The sequence below is a fragment of the Vigna unguiculata genome, chromosome 7 (assembly GCF_037176805.1).
Source record: "Vigna unguiculata cultivar grain cowpea cultivar isolate G323 ecotype 2 chromosome 7, ASM3717680v1, whole genome shotgun sequence".
Classification (NCBI taxonomy): Eukaryota; Viridiplantae; Streptophyta; class Magnoliopsida; order Fabales; family Fabaceae; genus Vigna; species Vigna unguiculata.
Window position 1 is genome coordinate 41435946 of NC_140798.1, and position 16995 is coordinate 41452940.

A 16995-nucleotide genomic window follows, 5' to 3' on the forward strand; every position below is an offset into this window, starting at 1 on the left:
AATAAGTGTTTATTTTTTTTAACTTGTAATAAAATTTGGGGTATATAATAAGTACATGTTTTGCATGATAAAAAAAATTGATTATCAAAATTTAAAAATTTGTACTCAAACTAGCAAGCAAACTTCCCATATGTTTGATCAAGCTGCCCTTCTTATTTGCCTACCTATTTTTACTATAGCCACCTTGTTCAAATAATAAGGGTTGATTTTTCTGACTTGAAATCAAATTTGTGATATATAAGAAGTACATCTTTTGGATGATAAAAAAAATTGATTATCAAAATTTAAAAATTTGTACTCAAAGTAGCAAGCAATTTTGCACGTATTTGTTCAAGGTGCGTGCCCCTCTTATTTGCCTACCTATTTTTTCTTCAAGGCAGCCACCTTGTGCAAATAATAAGGGTGGAATTTTTTTTAACTTGTAATCAAATTTGTGGTATATAATAAGAAAATGTTTTGGATGGTAAAAAAAATTTGATTATCAAAATTTAAAAATTTGTACTCAAAGTAGCAAACAACTTCCCATATATTTTTTCAAGGTGCCCCTCTTATTTGCCTTCCTATTTTTTACTTCGAGGCAGCCACTTTGTGCAAATAATATGGGTTGATTTTTGTTACTTGAAATCTAAATTGTGGTATATAAGAAGTACATCTTTTGGATGATAAAAAAAATTGATTATCAAAATTTAAAAATTTGTACTCAAAGTAGCAAGCAACTTCCCATGTATTTGTTCAAGGTGCACCTCTTATTTGCCTACCTACTTTTTTCTTTAAGGCAACCACCTTGTGCAAATAATAAGGCTAGATTTTTCTAACTTGTAATCAAATTTGTGGTACATAAAAAGTAAATCTTTTGGATGATAAAAAAATTTATTATAAAAATTTAATAATTTGTATTCAAAGTAGCAAGCAACTTCCTAAATATTTGTTTAAGGTGCCCCTCTTATTTGCCTTCTTATTTTTTTCTTCAAGGCAGACCTTGTGCAAATAATAACGGTTGTTGATTTTTGTGACTTGTAATCAAATTTGTAGTACACAAGAAGTACATCTTTTGGATGATAAAAAAAAATTGATTATCAAAATTTAAAAATTTGTACTCAAAGTAGCCAGAACCTTGCCACATATTTGTTCAAGGTGTCCCTCTTATTTGCCTACCTATTTTTTCTTCAAGGCAGCCACCTTGTGCAAATAATAAGGGTTATTTTTGTGACTTGCAATCAAATTTGTGGTATATAAGAGGTACATCTTTTGGATGATAAAAAAAAATTGATGCTCAAAATAACAAGCAACTTCCCACATATTTGTTCAAGTGCCCCTCTTATTTGCCTTCCTATTTTTTTCTTCAAGGGCAGCCACCTTGTGCAAATAATAAGGGTTGATTTTTCTGACTTGTAATCAAATTTGTGGTATAAAAGAAGTACATATTTTGGATGATAAAAAAATGATTATCAAAATTTAAAAATTTGTACTCAAAGTAACATGCAACTTTGCACATATTTGTTCAAGGTGCCCCTCTTATTTGCCTTCCTGTTTTTTTCATCAAGGCAGCCACCTTGTGCAAATAATAAGGGTTGATTTTTGTGATTTGTAATCAAATTTGTGGTACATAAGAAGTACATCCCTCTGTATGATAAAAAAAAGATTGATTAGTAAGATTTAAAACATTGTACGCAAAGTAACAAGTAGTTTTCCACATATTTGTTAAATGTGCCCCACTTATTTGCCTATCTGGTTTGGTCTATTTTTTTTCTTCAAGTGAGCCACCTAGTGCAAACAATAAGGGTTGATTTTTGTGACTTGTAATCAAATTTATGGTACAAAGTACATCCCTTTCGGTGATAAAGAAAGGGTTTGATTAGTAAAATTTAAAAATTCGTACGCAAGGTAGCAAGCAGTTATCCACATATTTTTTCAATGTGTCCACTTATTTGCGTAACTTGCTTGGCCTATTTTTTTCTTATAGCGAGCCACCTAGTGCAAAATTTAAAGGTTGATTTTTATGAATTGTAATTAAATTTGTTGTAAATAAGAAGTACATCTCTTCGGATGATAAAAAGAAATTGATTAGTAAAATTTAAAAAATTGTACGCAAAGTAACAAATAGCGTTTCACATATTTGTTCAATGTGCCTAACATATTTACCTATCTGATTTGACCTATTTATTTCTTCAAGCCAGTCACCAAGTGCAAAAACTATTCGTCGCAGATTTTATCCGCGGATACCTACGAACAGGAGTATTTTTGTCATCCCTAGTTATGGGTAGTAACTCCCCCTTACCCTACCGTTGTTCATCCCGTATTCGTTCTCATATCCGTGTGGGTATCCGTTATGCGGTTACTCGCATGTTTTCTTAATATCCACATATATCTGCGGGTATTTGTAAAATAAAAATAAATTTTTTTAATAATATATTTTAATCATAAATTCAAATGAAATACAGTACATAACATTCATAAATTTCAAACCAAGTTCAAGTAATCTATTTAAATAGTGTTGATTGACAATTTACAAAGAAAGAGATAATCTATTTTAAAACCAATTGATAAGAAACATGTTAACAAGCGGGTGTAAAATTTATTCGTATCCATTATCTGCGAATATCCATTTACAATATTCACTCTACCCGTTATAAATTTTATTCACAAGTATCCACGTAATTGTTTTTACATCCCTAATAAATAATAGATAAATTTTAAAAACAATAAACAATAATTAATAATTTTTTTTAATATTCCTCCTTTTTTTTCAATAGGTAAAGCAGAGGAGCTTTTTGTTTCCTCCTCGCTAAAGGAAAGTATCGCCGGTGGCTTCTCTTATAAACTGCAAAATTATTTTTTTAATGTTTCTTTCCTTATACTACCCTCAACTTTCACTGAAATTACTCACTCTACCACTACGCGAATCTTTAACAGAGGGGCCTCGCAGTCATTACGCATATAATACCACTACAAAGATTCATCCTCACACGACACCGTTTTCACCCACTCCACGCTTCCGTCGGGGACTCACCCCCGCCAAAACCCGCTATTGTCGTCGCCACCCTCTCACAAATTCATTTCCACTTTTGCCCCTCCCTTGCGTTTCGAATTTCAATTCGCTCCAATCGAAGTTCGATTTTGCGAAACACTCCATTCCAGAAGCTTCGATTCTCGATCGCCGAGAAACGGAGCCCTAAAAATAATTCTTCTAGGGTTTCTCTGTCTTTGCGTGGTTTTGGTTTTGAAATTTTTGATCCGTTCGGGAATGGGGGAACGAGGAGAGGACGAGGATTTGCAAATGGCGATTCGAATGAGCATGCAACGCGCGACGCCGGAGACGAAGCGCAGCAAGCCGCAGGATGCCGCCGCCGGGGCGGTTTCGGAATCGTCGGAAGATTCGCCAGAGTCTAAGACCCGGCGGAGGGAGCTCATGGCGGCGGCGGCAGAGAAGCGGATAGCGGCAGCGGTGAGGGTTTTGCCATCATCATTGCCACCGGGGAAGAAAAGTGGTGAATTGGGGAGGAGAGAGGAGTTGCGTTTGAAGAGTGTGAATTCGAGTAAGGAACTTTCAGCGGAAGAAGCAAATCAATTGTTTTCTATGGTGTTTGGAAATGAAGTCTCTAAGGGGATTCTTGCACAGTGGAGCAACCAGGGAATACGGTATTTTATAATTTCAAATTACTTATTAATTTATCTGAAGTGTATGGATATGTTGCCAAGTGTAGGATTAATAGACACAAATCTTTAACATGTTCTTGTGTTGAAACCCCTGTTGCATACTTTCATTTTCTAGATGAGGATGTAATTGGTATACCTATTTTGGTGCTTTGTTTTTCTTATTTAATGTTCGATGCATATTCCTGCTTCCCCCCATAATGTTGTTATGTTATCCAGCGGTATGTGTTTCTTGTTTCTATGTGATTGGAGTCGGAGTTGGATATATGTTTGTTCTGAATCAGGATATGTATCTATTTGTATCATATTTCTGATTCTGAAGTGAGCTCAGTTACTCATACAGTCTTGAAAATCCCATGACTTCACTGCCATGCTCTCATTATTAATCAATATAAAATCGAACCTGTATATTCTGGCATTGGAAAATACAATATATTACAAGAAAAAGGGGGAAATTGGAACTTTATCTTCAAAATAATGCATTTTCCCAGCAGTAAAACATATCGAGGGTTTTGTAAATATACCTTAATCGCTAAAGTCTTGGTGAATGATCATTCAAAAAGTAAGGAATAAGATTTAGAAAAGGTATAGGAATGCAGTAAAAATAAAACTGTATTAGTTAACGTATTGTCAATATGCCTTTTTTCTCTTTTCCTCTGGAGAAAGTGTAGAACTTCCTATGTGAAAGCCTGACTAACTAAATGAGGGCTGCTAGGGTTGAAGTTCTTACGTAGTACTGGTGTTAGACAAATTTCTTGTGTACGATTCTTCATTGATTGCTTGATGGATGCAGTTTATGAAATAATTGGTTGGTTCTCCTTGCTTGGTAAAGAATGAAAAAGTTCCTGTTGAAACTACTTGAGAAAACTAACAAAAAGAAAACCACAGAAGAATGCAACATTGCTATTGAACATAATCCTTTTTGTATGTTGTAGAGTGGCAAAATTATTTGTCATACAAAGTGATTTTGTTCACTTGATGCTACATTCCTTCTTAATTAGATAGCTAAGCCATGCCTGGTTTTTGTGGTTCCTTGATATCATCTGTTTGTTACTTGGAGAATATTTTCATTTTATTATCTTCTGTTGAGGTATGTTTAATGTAATAACTCAATATTTGCACAAGATGTTTGTATCATGTCCTTTAATCAATGACCAATATTTCTTATTTCGAAACTTGCTTCTGAACATCAAGTGCAATCGAACCTTTCTGCTGTGAAACTATTGCTATGCTGCTCATTTTCTATTTGTGAAGCATAATTTATGAATGGATTAATTTCACTGAAAAAACATCATTATAAAGGAAATCATGAACATGTGTTGTCATTCCTTGATATTATTTGTTAGTTACTTGGAGACTATTTTCATTTTTGAGCTTCTGTGGAGGTATTTTTAATATAACAACTAAATATTGGCACGAGATGTTTGTATCTTGTCCTTTAATCAAGGACCAATATTTCTTATTTTGAAACTTGCTTATCATGTCCAGTTGAACCTTCCTGCTGTGAAACTATTGCTATGCTGCTCATTTTGTATTTGTGAAACATAATTTATGAATGGATGAATTTAACCGAAAAAACATCATTATAATGGAAATCATGAATGTGTGTTTGCAACTCTTCATCTGCATGTTATATTTTTTAACATATTGATGTTTTGACTTTTGAATTATTTTTTGTATACCTTTTGTTTGTGTATAATACCTTTTATCAATTTTCCAGTTAGTTACCACCCTGTTATCTGTTGTATTGAGTAGATTGTTACAGCTGTCATAATCAGGTTGTTACAACTGATCCGGTCAGTTAGAACGCATCTGTAGTCTATGTGTAACTGCTGTAAACAGAAGCTCATCACTTCTATAAAACTCAGTATAATCAATTCAAAGTTTCTTTTCTCTTAAGTTTGATTTCAATACTTTTAAATTCAGATAAGATTGTGTACTTGCTTTTTATTGCTAATACTTTGAAAAACTGCACCATAGGTTTAGCTCTGATCCTGTAACATCAATGGGCCTAGTGCAGCATGAAGGCGGTCCCTGTGGCGTTTTGGCAGCTATACAAGTAATTGCTACATTTTTTCAATGCTGTCCATTTTTCGGATCTGTTTAAGAAGTCCCTTTTTCAAACAATGAAAGTGCTACTGATCTGGTTGTGATGATTTCACTCCAAATAGGGACCTTCAGTATAACAAACCCACCTAATATGCATAACTGTCCTTAAACTATTGAGACTGTTTTACAATGGTTTTGGGTGAAACAATAAGCACTAAATGAGTGCTTTAACCTCTAGAATGTACACTGACTGTGTGGTACACGTATTAACTATAGGCAGTAAACAAGTATTTTGTAGTCAGAAAATATTAGCAAATGGCTGTATGATAAATCTATTCGGTGTTTTCTTTATATGATTTCCCATGTATATGTTTCAAGTAAAAGAAATTTAATGATGTCTTCTTACTCTCATGTAAGGATGGGTATGGGGATGATGACTGCAGGTATATTCCTACATTCATATTTGTGGTATTCATACAGACCCCGGGTATTCATGGATATCGACAAATATTAAGAATTTAAACATCTTGAAGAAAAAATCATATTATAACTATTTATTAATTTTATTTTTTTTTAAATTAAATAGTATTGCAAAAAACATATCAAGTTCATTTATATACTTTATAGTAATCTGTATACATAATTATTGTGTGCATATGTTTATTCTTTAAAAATTCATTATAATTAAGAAAAAATAAATTTTATTTCATAAAAAAAGATGTAATAATAAGTTTAAGAAGTAAAGAGGTATCCACGGGGCAGATTATATGTTCTCCACCCACACCCACACCCGGTGGATCATTTTAACTTTTCCACTTTAGTAGTGTTGACTTTTGTTGATTCAATGAATAAATATACTGTTGTAACAACTGAGCTCGCTTGTGAGTGTATAATTAAATATTGATTTATTATTTTTATTTCATTTATTTATTCTTTTTAGAAAGAAGATTTTGAGTCTAACTCAATCTCATAAAACTGACTTGTATGGTAGGGTTTACACTCACTTATATACTATAATTTGACCACATAACTTTAGTTGATATGACATATTCAACACACCTCTTACCGAGGACTAGACATCTTGAGTGTTAGACTAATTATTTGTGGATGGTCTTGATAATGGAGACATGATAGACCCAATGGATCTTGTTAGGACAAACTCTAATAGAATCATAAAAGATGGACCTTAAGCTTAATTCAATATCATAAAATTGACTTGTAATGGAAGATTTGCATCGACTTATATGTTATAATTTGGTAATATATCAATGTGATATCTCCACCAACTTTAAAGAATTTGACATAATGTAAATTCCTAAAAGCATGTTTTTGTCCTGTGTTGGTTTTGCTCATGTTTTTCTTTAACTTTTCAGGCATTTGTGCTTAAACACATCATTTTCTTCAGTGATGAGTTGAAAGATGTACCATGCCTGCCACAAAAGGGTCTGGGTGCATCATTTAAAAGTCTGTCTGTTCCATCTTATACTTTTTCTTCACTCCCTGAAGGTGTAAAAGTAAGGTGATTAACTTTCTCCTGACCAATCGTTTCTGCTTAGCTTGGTAAAATTCATTATAATAAAATTATATCCATTTTTTGTATTCTGTACTTCATGTCTTTATTCAGCCATTTTCTTTGGTCTATAGCGCCCTGTTTCCTGGTGTATTGTCAACATGAATACTGTTTTTTATTCAATTAACTATTCTTTTTAATATTGTTTTATATGTTTGCTTTTAATAATTTCAATTTTGATCGAGTTCGGTGTTAACTTGTTCTATTTCATGAGCAGTAGACAGAAGTAGTATTTGTTCAATCAACAAAATTGTGTCACAACTTAATATAAAGTCTTTTATAGAAACTTGGATACCATGAGGCATCTGAATCCAACATTGAGGATTATAGGATGTTTGGTGGAATAAGTGTTTGGTTCACCCTCGCCCCCCACCCCAACTTTGCAAGGGAGGTTTCTCAAATGCTCGGCTTTGTTTGTATCAATTGGTATTTGAGCAGGTTGTGATTGTACTGGAAAAGGCTACCAGTGCAGGGTTTAATTGAAGCATTGTAGAGTGTCAATCAACTACTGAGACCTTGACTCTTTGGAGCAGTCTTTTATAAGGACTTGGATAACATGAGATGTTTAAGTCCCATATTGAGTTTATGAGATGCTCGATGTAGTAGTTTTGGGTTCTCTCTGTTTGGCAACTAGCTTTTAGGGAAGGGTTCTCATAGTTACTGTCTGCCTTGATATGGACAAAAATGCAAGTATACCCACATTTCCACAAATTGTTGTGGGCAAAAAAGTTTATTTGCTGGAAAATTATTTGTTTAGGAACAGAATGGCAGGCATACATGTAGCTACAGGTTAATCAGTGGAAATAGTATACACCATGATTAGGTTTATCAATTTTATATACATGTTAAAGGAGAGAAAAAAAATTAAACTAACTGGGTAGGAGAAAAGGTAAAGGAATTTAACACTTTGGGTTTTTAAGATGTGATTTTTAAATCAAGAAATAAGATGGGTATAATTGTAGCTAACTTTTGAAAGAATGATGTTATAAATGTAACAGCCTAGCAGATAGGTTCATAGCGGTAATATCTGTGGTGGGAAGGGGAATACTTAATTTCGATTATTAGTATTTCAGGTAGATTTTGAAGCTTGTATAAAAATAAAATTTTGGCAACTCTTAGAAACTATAATCCAGATAATACTATTAGGAGAAAAGATTTCTTCAGAAGGGAAATAAATGTTTATGTGGGGAGAACATCCAGAGGTACTTGGATGCACATGTAAATTATGGCCGAGGAAAAGCAAGCGGAGAGGGTAAATCTACCATTATATCCTAGATTTTTCATTAGTTTATGACTTTAAAATGGCTGAAACTTGTTTTATGAAACGGGAAGAACATCCTACGAACCTAGAAAAGGAAGGTGGTATATGTTTAAGGAAATTATATGGAAAACTTTGCTTGGACTTATTTCATATCTAGGGGAAGTTTGACTACCCAATTCAAAGTATTGGTTAATGCCGAGTAGGTTCTCCGGAAAACAATATACTTATGCTTTTTGGTGGAGCATTGTCAAAAGAATAAAAGGGCTTGTATGTGATTCTTCACTAATTTAGAAAAGGCACATGGTCAGGAGAGGTATTATGGAGTGATCTACTGAAGAAAGGAGTTTGTATTTCTTATTCATTCAATCTAGGATATATGTATGAAGGGTCATGGCTAGGGTGAGAAGGCAATATAATGCCACAAGTAATTTTCCTTTAATTTTAGGATTACACCAAGTGTTAGTTTTTAGCTCGTTATACCTTTACCTTGGTCTTAGTCTTATACTGGCTTATTAAGCATATTCAAGATTTGGTGTGTCTAAATAACTTTTCTTTCCCCCTGTTTCATCAACTGACTATGATGACCAAGCATTGGGGGAATTCTTGGTCCTAGCTCTCAAATTATCTATGTAGTATTCACTTATTTTATTTATTTATTTGAATGTGGTATTTAGTACAAGTGCAAGTTCTTGGGTTTTCTGTGGGTTCATAATAGTTTAATCTTTATTTCTCATTTTTCTTATTGAATGGTGAAGATTTCAGGTTTTCTGGTTGTGGACTTCATTTGCTTATTAGTATATGTCCATATATTTAAATGTGCTTATTTCAGATTCTCCTATGTTCAGCCTTTTGAAGGGATTTCAGAGGATGAGGTACCTTGGTTATTGTACTAATATTGGTTATTTATGCATCTTGTTGGAAATAAGATTGAATTAAAATTTCCATTTTTTTTATAAGTGTCTTCTATTGTGATTCTACTATGACATCCTTATTAACCAAATCTAGTCTTGTTGAATCATATTCGTATGTTTATAAATCTTTGTTCCTATCTGATGTCCTTCTGAGTTCCACTGGTCTTTAAAAGTGGTCAGTGTGTTCTTTCATGGTTTTTACATATGCAGTGCTTAATGATATATTTCTGTTGTGTGATTTTGTGGCAGGGCCCTCGTAAGAAGTATGGCTGAAATTTTATTTTCATGTGGAAGTAATAGAAGGGCTGTGATTGCAACTTTGAGCTTTCCAGAGAATCACATTCCACGTTTTGAAGGGATTTCAGAGGACGAGGTACCTTGGTTATTGTACACTGATATTGTTTTTTTGCATGGCATCTTGTTGGCAATATTTTGAATTGTATTCCCTATCTTATTATTATTGTCTTCTACATTAACACTCCCATGATAACCTTATCTGATGAATGAAGTCTTGTCTAATTAACAGGTTATTGCAAAATCACTTCAAGGTCTTTCTATTGAATCTGCCGTGGATCTGCAGAAAGTTCTTAGAGTCGAAACGTGCACATCACAAACAACTGCATTGCAACGGCTTGAAGCAAATCTTCCCTTCTTCCAAAGTCGAATGGGAGCATTGCTTTTCCTAATCTCTGCTTTACTTTCTCGAGGACTGGTATGTTTGCCTGCTTCAAGCTCTTCTACAGCACATTGCATTTTACAGACCCTGAATTCACTGTCTTTTAAAGCAAGAGATATTGGACTATTTTTCCTTCCATTTTCTTTTCTTCCTACTAAGAATGAACTACTTGTGACTTAATATACAAACTCTTTTTGCATAATTAGAAGAATTCCGCTGGGTGACTTGTTAACTGTATTCTTAGCTTGATTGAGTTTGTACTTCTAATTGCTTGCTCCTATAATTCATGTAATGGAAAATAGTAGCCTATTTCTGTTTTAAGGACGGACAACCCAAACAATTTAAACCAATGACAAGGTGATAGAATTATTTATTGTGTTTTGGTTGTCCCGGTAATGCATTGTATTTGAGGTATGAATGTAAGTCTTTAAAATGCTTGGAAATTGGCAGGAGGCCAATGACAACCTAGATAATTAATGTGTTGCTGCGGCTTGAATTGGCTTAAAAAAAATATCAGGGTCTCTTGATGCCATTCCCCATCCCCCTTGAATTCAATTCATGCTTCTTTAGTTGTTCAGAAACTTGATAGGATCCTGAGCTCCTGGAGCCAAAGTGGTCTTATAGTGGTCGGTGATTAATGATTTTACCCGAGGTTTTTTTTTTTTTTTAATTTTAAGCTTCTCTTAAAACATAATCTAAAAGATTTTCATGTTTGGTTCTCTGATTTGTTTGTTAAACTCTAAATTCAAAAAATTTACTTGAAGATGCTGTTTGTTTTTACCATAAATGGGCTATTTTCGGAATGTGGTTAATATTTGTGACTATTCTTCCTGGTTCACCAATCTTGAGGGAAAATTTTGATTTAGTGCTTTTCTGGGAAATGGTTTATTGAATGTGTAGACGTAGTCAAGAAATTGTTTCTGAAAAGTCACAAAGCCAACAAGCTTGTAAGGATTCTGCTGAAAGCATAATTGAATGGAAAAGAGAAGTGAAAGTAAACATTACTATTATAGGAAAATGAATGATTGTGATTTTGAGATGATAGCACTGGTTTAGTAGTGGTTCTATTTATTCTTCAGAACTAATATGGAGATTGAAATTTTGAAGTAAGATGCAGAAAAGAAATACACAAGACTACTTTGGAATCTTTGTTGTCACCATGGACATGGCACGGACATGATTGGTAACATTGATACCAAGTTGAAATTGTAGTAATTGGGTGGAAAATTAAAATGAGAGAATTTACTGTATTTACTAATTATGCCTCTAAATAATTTTTATAGTGTGCTAAGAAAGCGCTAACATTACAATCTTGTTTATAATAATATAATAAAATATAACCTAGTTCAATTACAAGCGTGATACAACCAATATAATGTTTAGCCCAATAACGCTTCTAACATAACAAGACTCCTAATACAATAGTAATCATAAAATATTGATTCAACACAAAATCTGAAGTGTGGTGTCCAATCGCAGCCACTGATTAGTATAGTTTATACCGAGATATTGTGGAATCTGGATTGAAGTAATGTGGATGACAATATCTTCATATGCTTGAATCAACTTGCGTACTCAGGGATCAACATCGAGTTAGATCCAGGATTGTAAGATCCAAATTTCATCTTAATCTCCTGTAAATTTTGAGCTGATATGGGTTCAAAGCTGTGTAAAGCAGTGGGACAATTGTTGCTACATCCTTTAAAGAAAACTAGTTCTATTTATATGGTTTTTAGAAAATTGAGTCTATTATGTTCTCTCATCCTTGAATGTGATGAATAAAATGGTAGTAAGTTAGTTGTGATAAATTCATCTGGATAAGTGAATTTGCATCAGTTGTTATTATGACTTGACTTGAAAAATTATTAGTCAATGCATTTAATATTTTGCTCTCCTTTAGGACTTGGTTCAAAGCGACAGGGATGATCCCAGCCTACCACTGGTTACAGCACCTTTTGGGCATGCCTCTCAGGTACTATACGTGATACATATAATTGGAAAGAGCTCCCATCCTTAAGTAATGCTGATAAATAATGCTGTACAACTAGAATATGAGTTTGTCTTTTTCTTTGAATCTTGTGCTGCAGGAAATTGTGAACCTACTGCTCTGTGGGGAGGCCGTCCCTAATGTGTTTGATGGAAGGATGGATTTAGGGGGAGGGATGTTTCTAAAAGGTATATCTCGAGATGTGGAAGTTGGATTTCTCACACTTTTGGAATCCCTGAATTTTTGCAAGGTTGGTCAGCATCTGAAATCTCCAAAGTGGCCTATATGGGTTGTGGGGAGTGAATCCCATTACACTGTGCTGTTTGCTCTAGACCCCAGCGTTCAAAGTGAGAATGAACTGGAAGGAAGGGAAACACAGATACGCAAAGCCTTTGATGCACAAGATCAGAGTGGAGGTGGTGGTTTCATTAGTGTGGAAGGTTTCCATCAAGTCCTCAGAGAAACAGATATCAAATTTCCACCAGAGAAGCTGGAACATCTTTGCTCTGCAGGGTTCATTGTGTGGAGTGAATTCTGGCAAGTAATTTTGGATCTAGACAAAAGTTTGGGAGGTTTGAAGGATTCATCAGGATTGATGGGTAAGAAGGTCTTTGATCTATACCATTTTAATGGGATTGCTAAATCAGATCTGAATGGCAGCCAAGTAAATTCTGCGGGTGAAACTCCACTACAAAGACCCCGGCTGACAAAATTGAGAGTTTCAGTGCCTCCAAGGTGGACGCCTGAGGAATTTATGGCAGATGTGAAGGTTTCATCTGCTCCTAGTGCTAGTGACTCTGCTGGGAAGGACAATGAAGTATCTAAACCGGAGCCTTCCCAGCATGCGCCTTTGGTGGACTGCATAAGAACACGCTGGGCCCGTGCTACCTGCAGCTGGTTTGGGGATCCTCCTAGTATAGTTTGAGAGGCATTATTTGGAGTCGTATGTGGTGCTTACAGGTGTTTTACAGGAAAGCACGACCATTTCAATCAAGAGTAGACAAAGCCTTTACGTTTTATTTTGATGTGGTATCTCGAGGCACATGAATAGGGGGTTCAGATCTCCAAATTTTCTCCAATATGTGCATAGCCGTTATGTAATGTGGATTGATGTATGTTGAACGTTCTCTTCTATTTTAGCATGCCATTCGTAAGTTAAAACAAAAAAAAAAAAAAAAAAAAAGAGGGGGTGGAGATATTTATTGTCAAGCCTGCATGTAGCATCCAAAATGTAATGCCACCAATTAGGAAGAGTTATATACAGTTCTTGGGAGGTTAGTAATAAACGTGAAAACCTGTTCTTGTTTCTGAAATTGTTGTAATAGTAAAGTATCATGCTTGGCTTCTGGAATTTGGGAAAATGAACAGTCATAATAATACCATCGCCTCCTCTGTTGTGGAACATCTTTCTCTTGAGATGAACGGCGTCTTTATTATTTCTTGTGTGTCAGTCATTCAAATTCTCTGCACCCGGCTCTGAGGATTTGAAGTGACTGAAATATTAACATCTTCATAATTATGCGGGTTTGTTAAATAAGATTCGTGTGATGTAATGAATCTTATTACTCATTCTTTGTCCAACTTTGATATCCTTGGATACTATATTCATTTGCAATTTTGAATTAATTAGATATGTGACACTGAGATGTAATAAACTAAAAATGAATTATTTTTTATAGATGATTTCACATAAGAATGACATTTATATTATTTTATTTTAATATGATTACAGTAACTAGTAAATTACATATATAATATATTTAACTCTGATTGTATCGCTGTATCACGTTGATATTGTATCTGTGTCTGGACGTTATGGCACCAGCATTTATTATATGGGATGGTCGTTTTTACGCGAATTTTTTGTATTGATGACATTTTTCTGTGGGAAACATGAGTAGCTTCCGCATGCATTCCAGAATAATTTAAAATAGAATAAAAACGTGATATATTCACATACTATACAACAACCTTCACCAAATGGAAAAGCAACCATATTCAGAGATGATGATAATTTGATTCTTGGATGGGATGGAATCAAGTTTAATTCTATTCTTCTATAATGTATAAGTAAAACAGGGTAGAGTCTGGTTCCATTTCTTGTTCGTGAATTCAATGATGATGAGAATAGGAAATTTTAATCATGTGGAGGCCAGGGTGTCTTTGATACAGCAATGGTTTTTTCTCCGAAGATTGTCTCTGTGGTCGATGAAGAAGGAAGCAGAGTTAGAATCAGCACTCTCACGCAATCGACGATGGATAGTGAACAACCAGATAAAGAACATCATCCTCCGATATCCCAACAACGAAATCCCCATCGAAACCCTTCAGAAGAAGTTCAAAACCCTCGATCTCCAGGGCAAAGCCCTCAACTGGCTCTCTAAGTACCCATGCTGCTTCGAAATCCACGATAACCGCTGCCGCCTCACCAAACGCATGATGAACCTCGTCGCACAGGAACACTCCCTCATCGACTCCCTCCAACCCCTCTTCGCTCGCCGCTTGGCCAAACTTCTCATGCTAACCCTCCGCAACAGACTCACCGTCCTCAAAATCAACGAATTCAAACGCGCGTTTGGCTTCCCCGACGATTACGTAATCAGGATCCTGCCCAACTACCCTAATTTGTTCCGTATCGTCAACGAGAGCGGCAGGAGGAGTTCCATGGCCATTGAGTTGCTGCATTGGGACCCTGACCTCGCAGTCTCCGCCGTCGAATCCTCCGCTGCGAAGCACGGTACGCCGCCACGTTTTTCATGTTCCTTGCCGTCTAGTTGGGTGAAATCCTGGGAGAGATTTCGCGAATTCGACGAAATTCCTTACATTTCGCCGTATTCGGATCCTCGAGGTTTGGTGGAGGGGTCCAAGGAGATGGAGAAGAGGAATGTCGGTTTGGTACATGAGTTGTTGTCTTTGACTCTTTGGAAGAAGGCTTCGATTGTGAAGTTGGGGCATTTTAAGAGGGAGTTCCTTTTGCCCGATAGGTTGAATGTGTTCTTGCTCAAGCACCCTGGGATTTTCTATGTTTCCAATAAGTATAAGATTTACACTGTGCTTCTTAGGGAGGCCTATGTCGGGTCTCAGCTTGTGGATAAGGATCCTTTGGTGGTTGTGAAGGAGAAGTTTGGGGACTTGATGCAGGAGGGGCTTCATGAATACAATCAGAGGCGTCGCCTCCTCAATGTTGAAAAGAGAAGGAGGTCAGGGGTTCCATTGATTAGTGTAGATGGTGCAAAGGGTAGAAGGAGAAGTCACGAAGTTGATGATGATTATGGTGATAGTAATGGTGCAGATAGTAAGGTGGGAGGGTTATTTGACCCTGAAGAAAGAAAACGGTTTTATAGAGTTCTCTTTGATGATGATGTTTCTTGAAATTCAACCTTGGTGTATAGATTGTGCGTTTGATTTGCCTAGTTTGGTGCATGTTTGGATAACAGTTGCATCCTTCCAGTAGTAGCTTCAGAATAAAAGATACTAAAGGCCAACATTAACATTTTCCTAAAGTACGAGTCCTACATGGTTATCCAATCATGCTCTTAGACATTCTACCCTCTTTCCCAATAAATAACTGCATACCACATTCTCCGAAATTAATGGCCTGTACTTCACTACTTATCCACCGAATAGATCAAGTCTTAACCTTAATTCTTTCTGTATTAGATTCTCATCTCATTAAAAGAATGGTAAGCTGCAGTTGCCATTTTGTCAATGCTTCTTTCATTAGGATCATTTTTTTTGTTTTCTTCATTTCTTGGCTCTCCGTTGTCTTGCATTAGTTTTTGTAACCTAGGTGCAACTTGTATAATCTAAAATAGTGTGAAAGTCTTGGCATCTATTTAAAAACTGAGGGGACAATGAAGATATTGTTCTGTGTGATTGAGAAAGTTCCAAATTCGATTTTGTGTACCTATAGTTAGAATTAGTTGTGCCATCAGCCTTCACATTGTTATTATTTACATTTATAGCTTTTCCCCTTGTGAAGGGAAAGTCAGTTTGTTTACTAATCTCAGAATAGTTTTGTGCTTGTTTGGCTTGAGCTTGAATGAATTAACATCAATCTAGATCTAGAATTTGTATATCCGTCTGTTCCAAAAAAATTAGATGATTTTAGAAGGAAGGTTGTCTTCTCTTAAAGCTGTGAACTGCAATATAGCTTATGTTTCAAGTATGTTAAACTTTGAACTACCTTTTTTTTTGTTCGACAATGATCAGCTATCATACTAAGGAAAGGATACTCGTGAATTTGCATTAGTTGCTAAGTTGTCACGGTCGCATTACAAATTGACCCTGTTATTGCATACACGGTTTTGTTTTCTTCTATGACTTGGAGGTGCCTCTCATTATTCTTTCTGTTAATTGCCTTTTCTCCCTTTTGAACATTGTTGTGCAGAAAATTGTAAAGTTCTCTTATGAATGCTTGTAAAGTTCTCTTAGGAATGTGTTTGAAGAGAGGAGCAACTTATAATATGCCGATCTTTACTTAACTGAGATTCAGCAGTGTCTATGCACAAGGCTCATGCGGATAGTTAAGAGATTAAATATATGAAATAACTTTAAATTGCTAAAATTTGTTAAATAAAAATGTTATCGAATGTTATGTTTATTAGCAAGCATCATTATTATCATTTTAAATAGCCTTCTGAAGATGAGAAAATGATAAATTAAATATCTAGAAATTTGAGAATTTATATAAAAAAATAAATAACCGACGAAAATGAATTAAAATAGAAGATTCTTAACATGCCAATAAAATTAAAAATTGTCCATGATATAACTAGAAATATTTTTAAATGCTTTGAATGAAGTCGTGTTTTTGAATTTTATGTAGGAAAAAAATGTGATTTAAAAAAAACAATTTTTTATTGTGAATATTTCAAATTAATAACA

At 34.9% G+C, this 16995-nt stretch overlaps 2 protein-coding genes across 2 annotated transcripts; both read left to right on the forward strand.

The window, feature by feature from the left end:
- Positions 1 to 2871: 2871 nt before the first annotated feature.
- Positions 2872 to 13510, forward strand: LOC114192233 (ubiquitin interaction motif-containing protein). Its single transcript, XM_028081887.2, has 7 exons — positions 2872 to 3639; positions 5635 to 5713; positions 7077 to 7222; positions 9695 to 9818; positions 9972 to 10157; positions 12022 to 12093; positions 12209 to 13510. Exons 1-7 carry the CDS (start codon positions 3245 to 3247, stop codon positions 13031 to 13033), a joined length of 1827 nt encoding a protein of 608 aa, XP_027937688.1. The 5' UTR covers positions 2872 to 3244; the 3' UTR covers positions 13034 to 13510.
- Positions 13511 to 13972: 462 nt separating this feature from the next.
- LOC114190075 (Ubiquitin carboxyl-terminal hydrolase family protein) lies at positions 13973 to 16184 on the forward strand. Its single transcript, XM_028078840.2, has one exon. The coding sequence runs from the start codon at positions 14224 to 14226 to the stop codon at positions 15478 to 15480; it is 1257 nt and encodes a 418-aa protein (XP_027934641.1). The 5' UTR covers positions 13973 to 14223; the 3' UTR covers positions 15481 to 16184.
- Positions 16185 to 16995: the final 811 nt, after the last annotated feature.

Excerpts from the sequence above, each read along its gene's own strand:
- LOC114192233 (XM_028081887.2), top strand. The coding sequence starts at position 3,245 with ATGGGGGAACGAGGAGAGGACGAGGATTTGCAAATGGCGATTCGAATG. Across the intron at positions 7,223-9,694 it reads CCTGAAGGTGTAAAAGTAAG|GGCCCTCGTAAGAAGTATGG; the intron begins GTGATTAACTTT and ends ATTTTGTGGCAG. Across the intron at positions 9,819-9,971 it reads AAGGGATTTCAGAGGACGAG|GTTATTGCAAAATCACTTCA; the intron begins GTACCTTGGTTA and ends TCTAATTAACAG.
- LOC114190075 (XM_028078840.2), top strand. The coding sequence starts at position 14,224 with ATGATGATGAGAATAGGAAATTTTAATCATGTGGAGGCCAGGGTGTCT.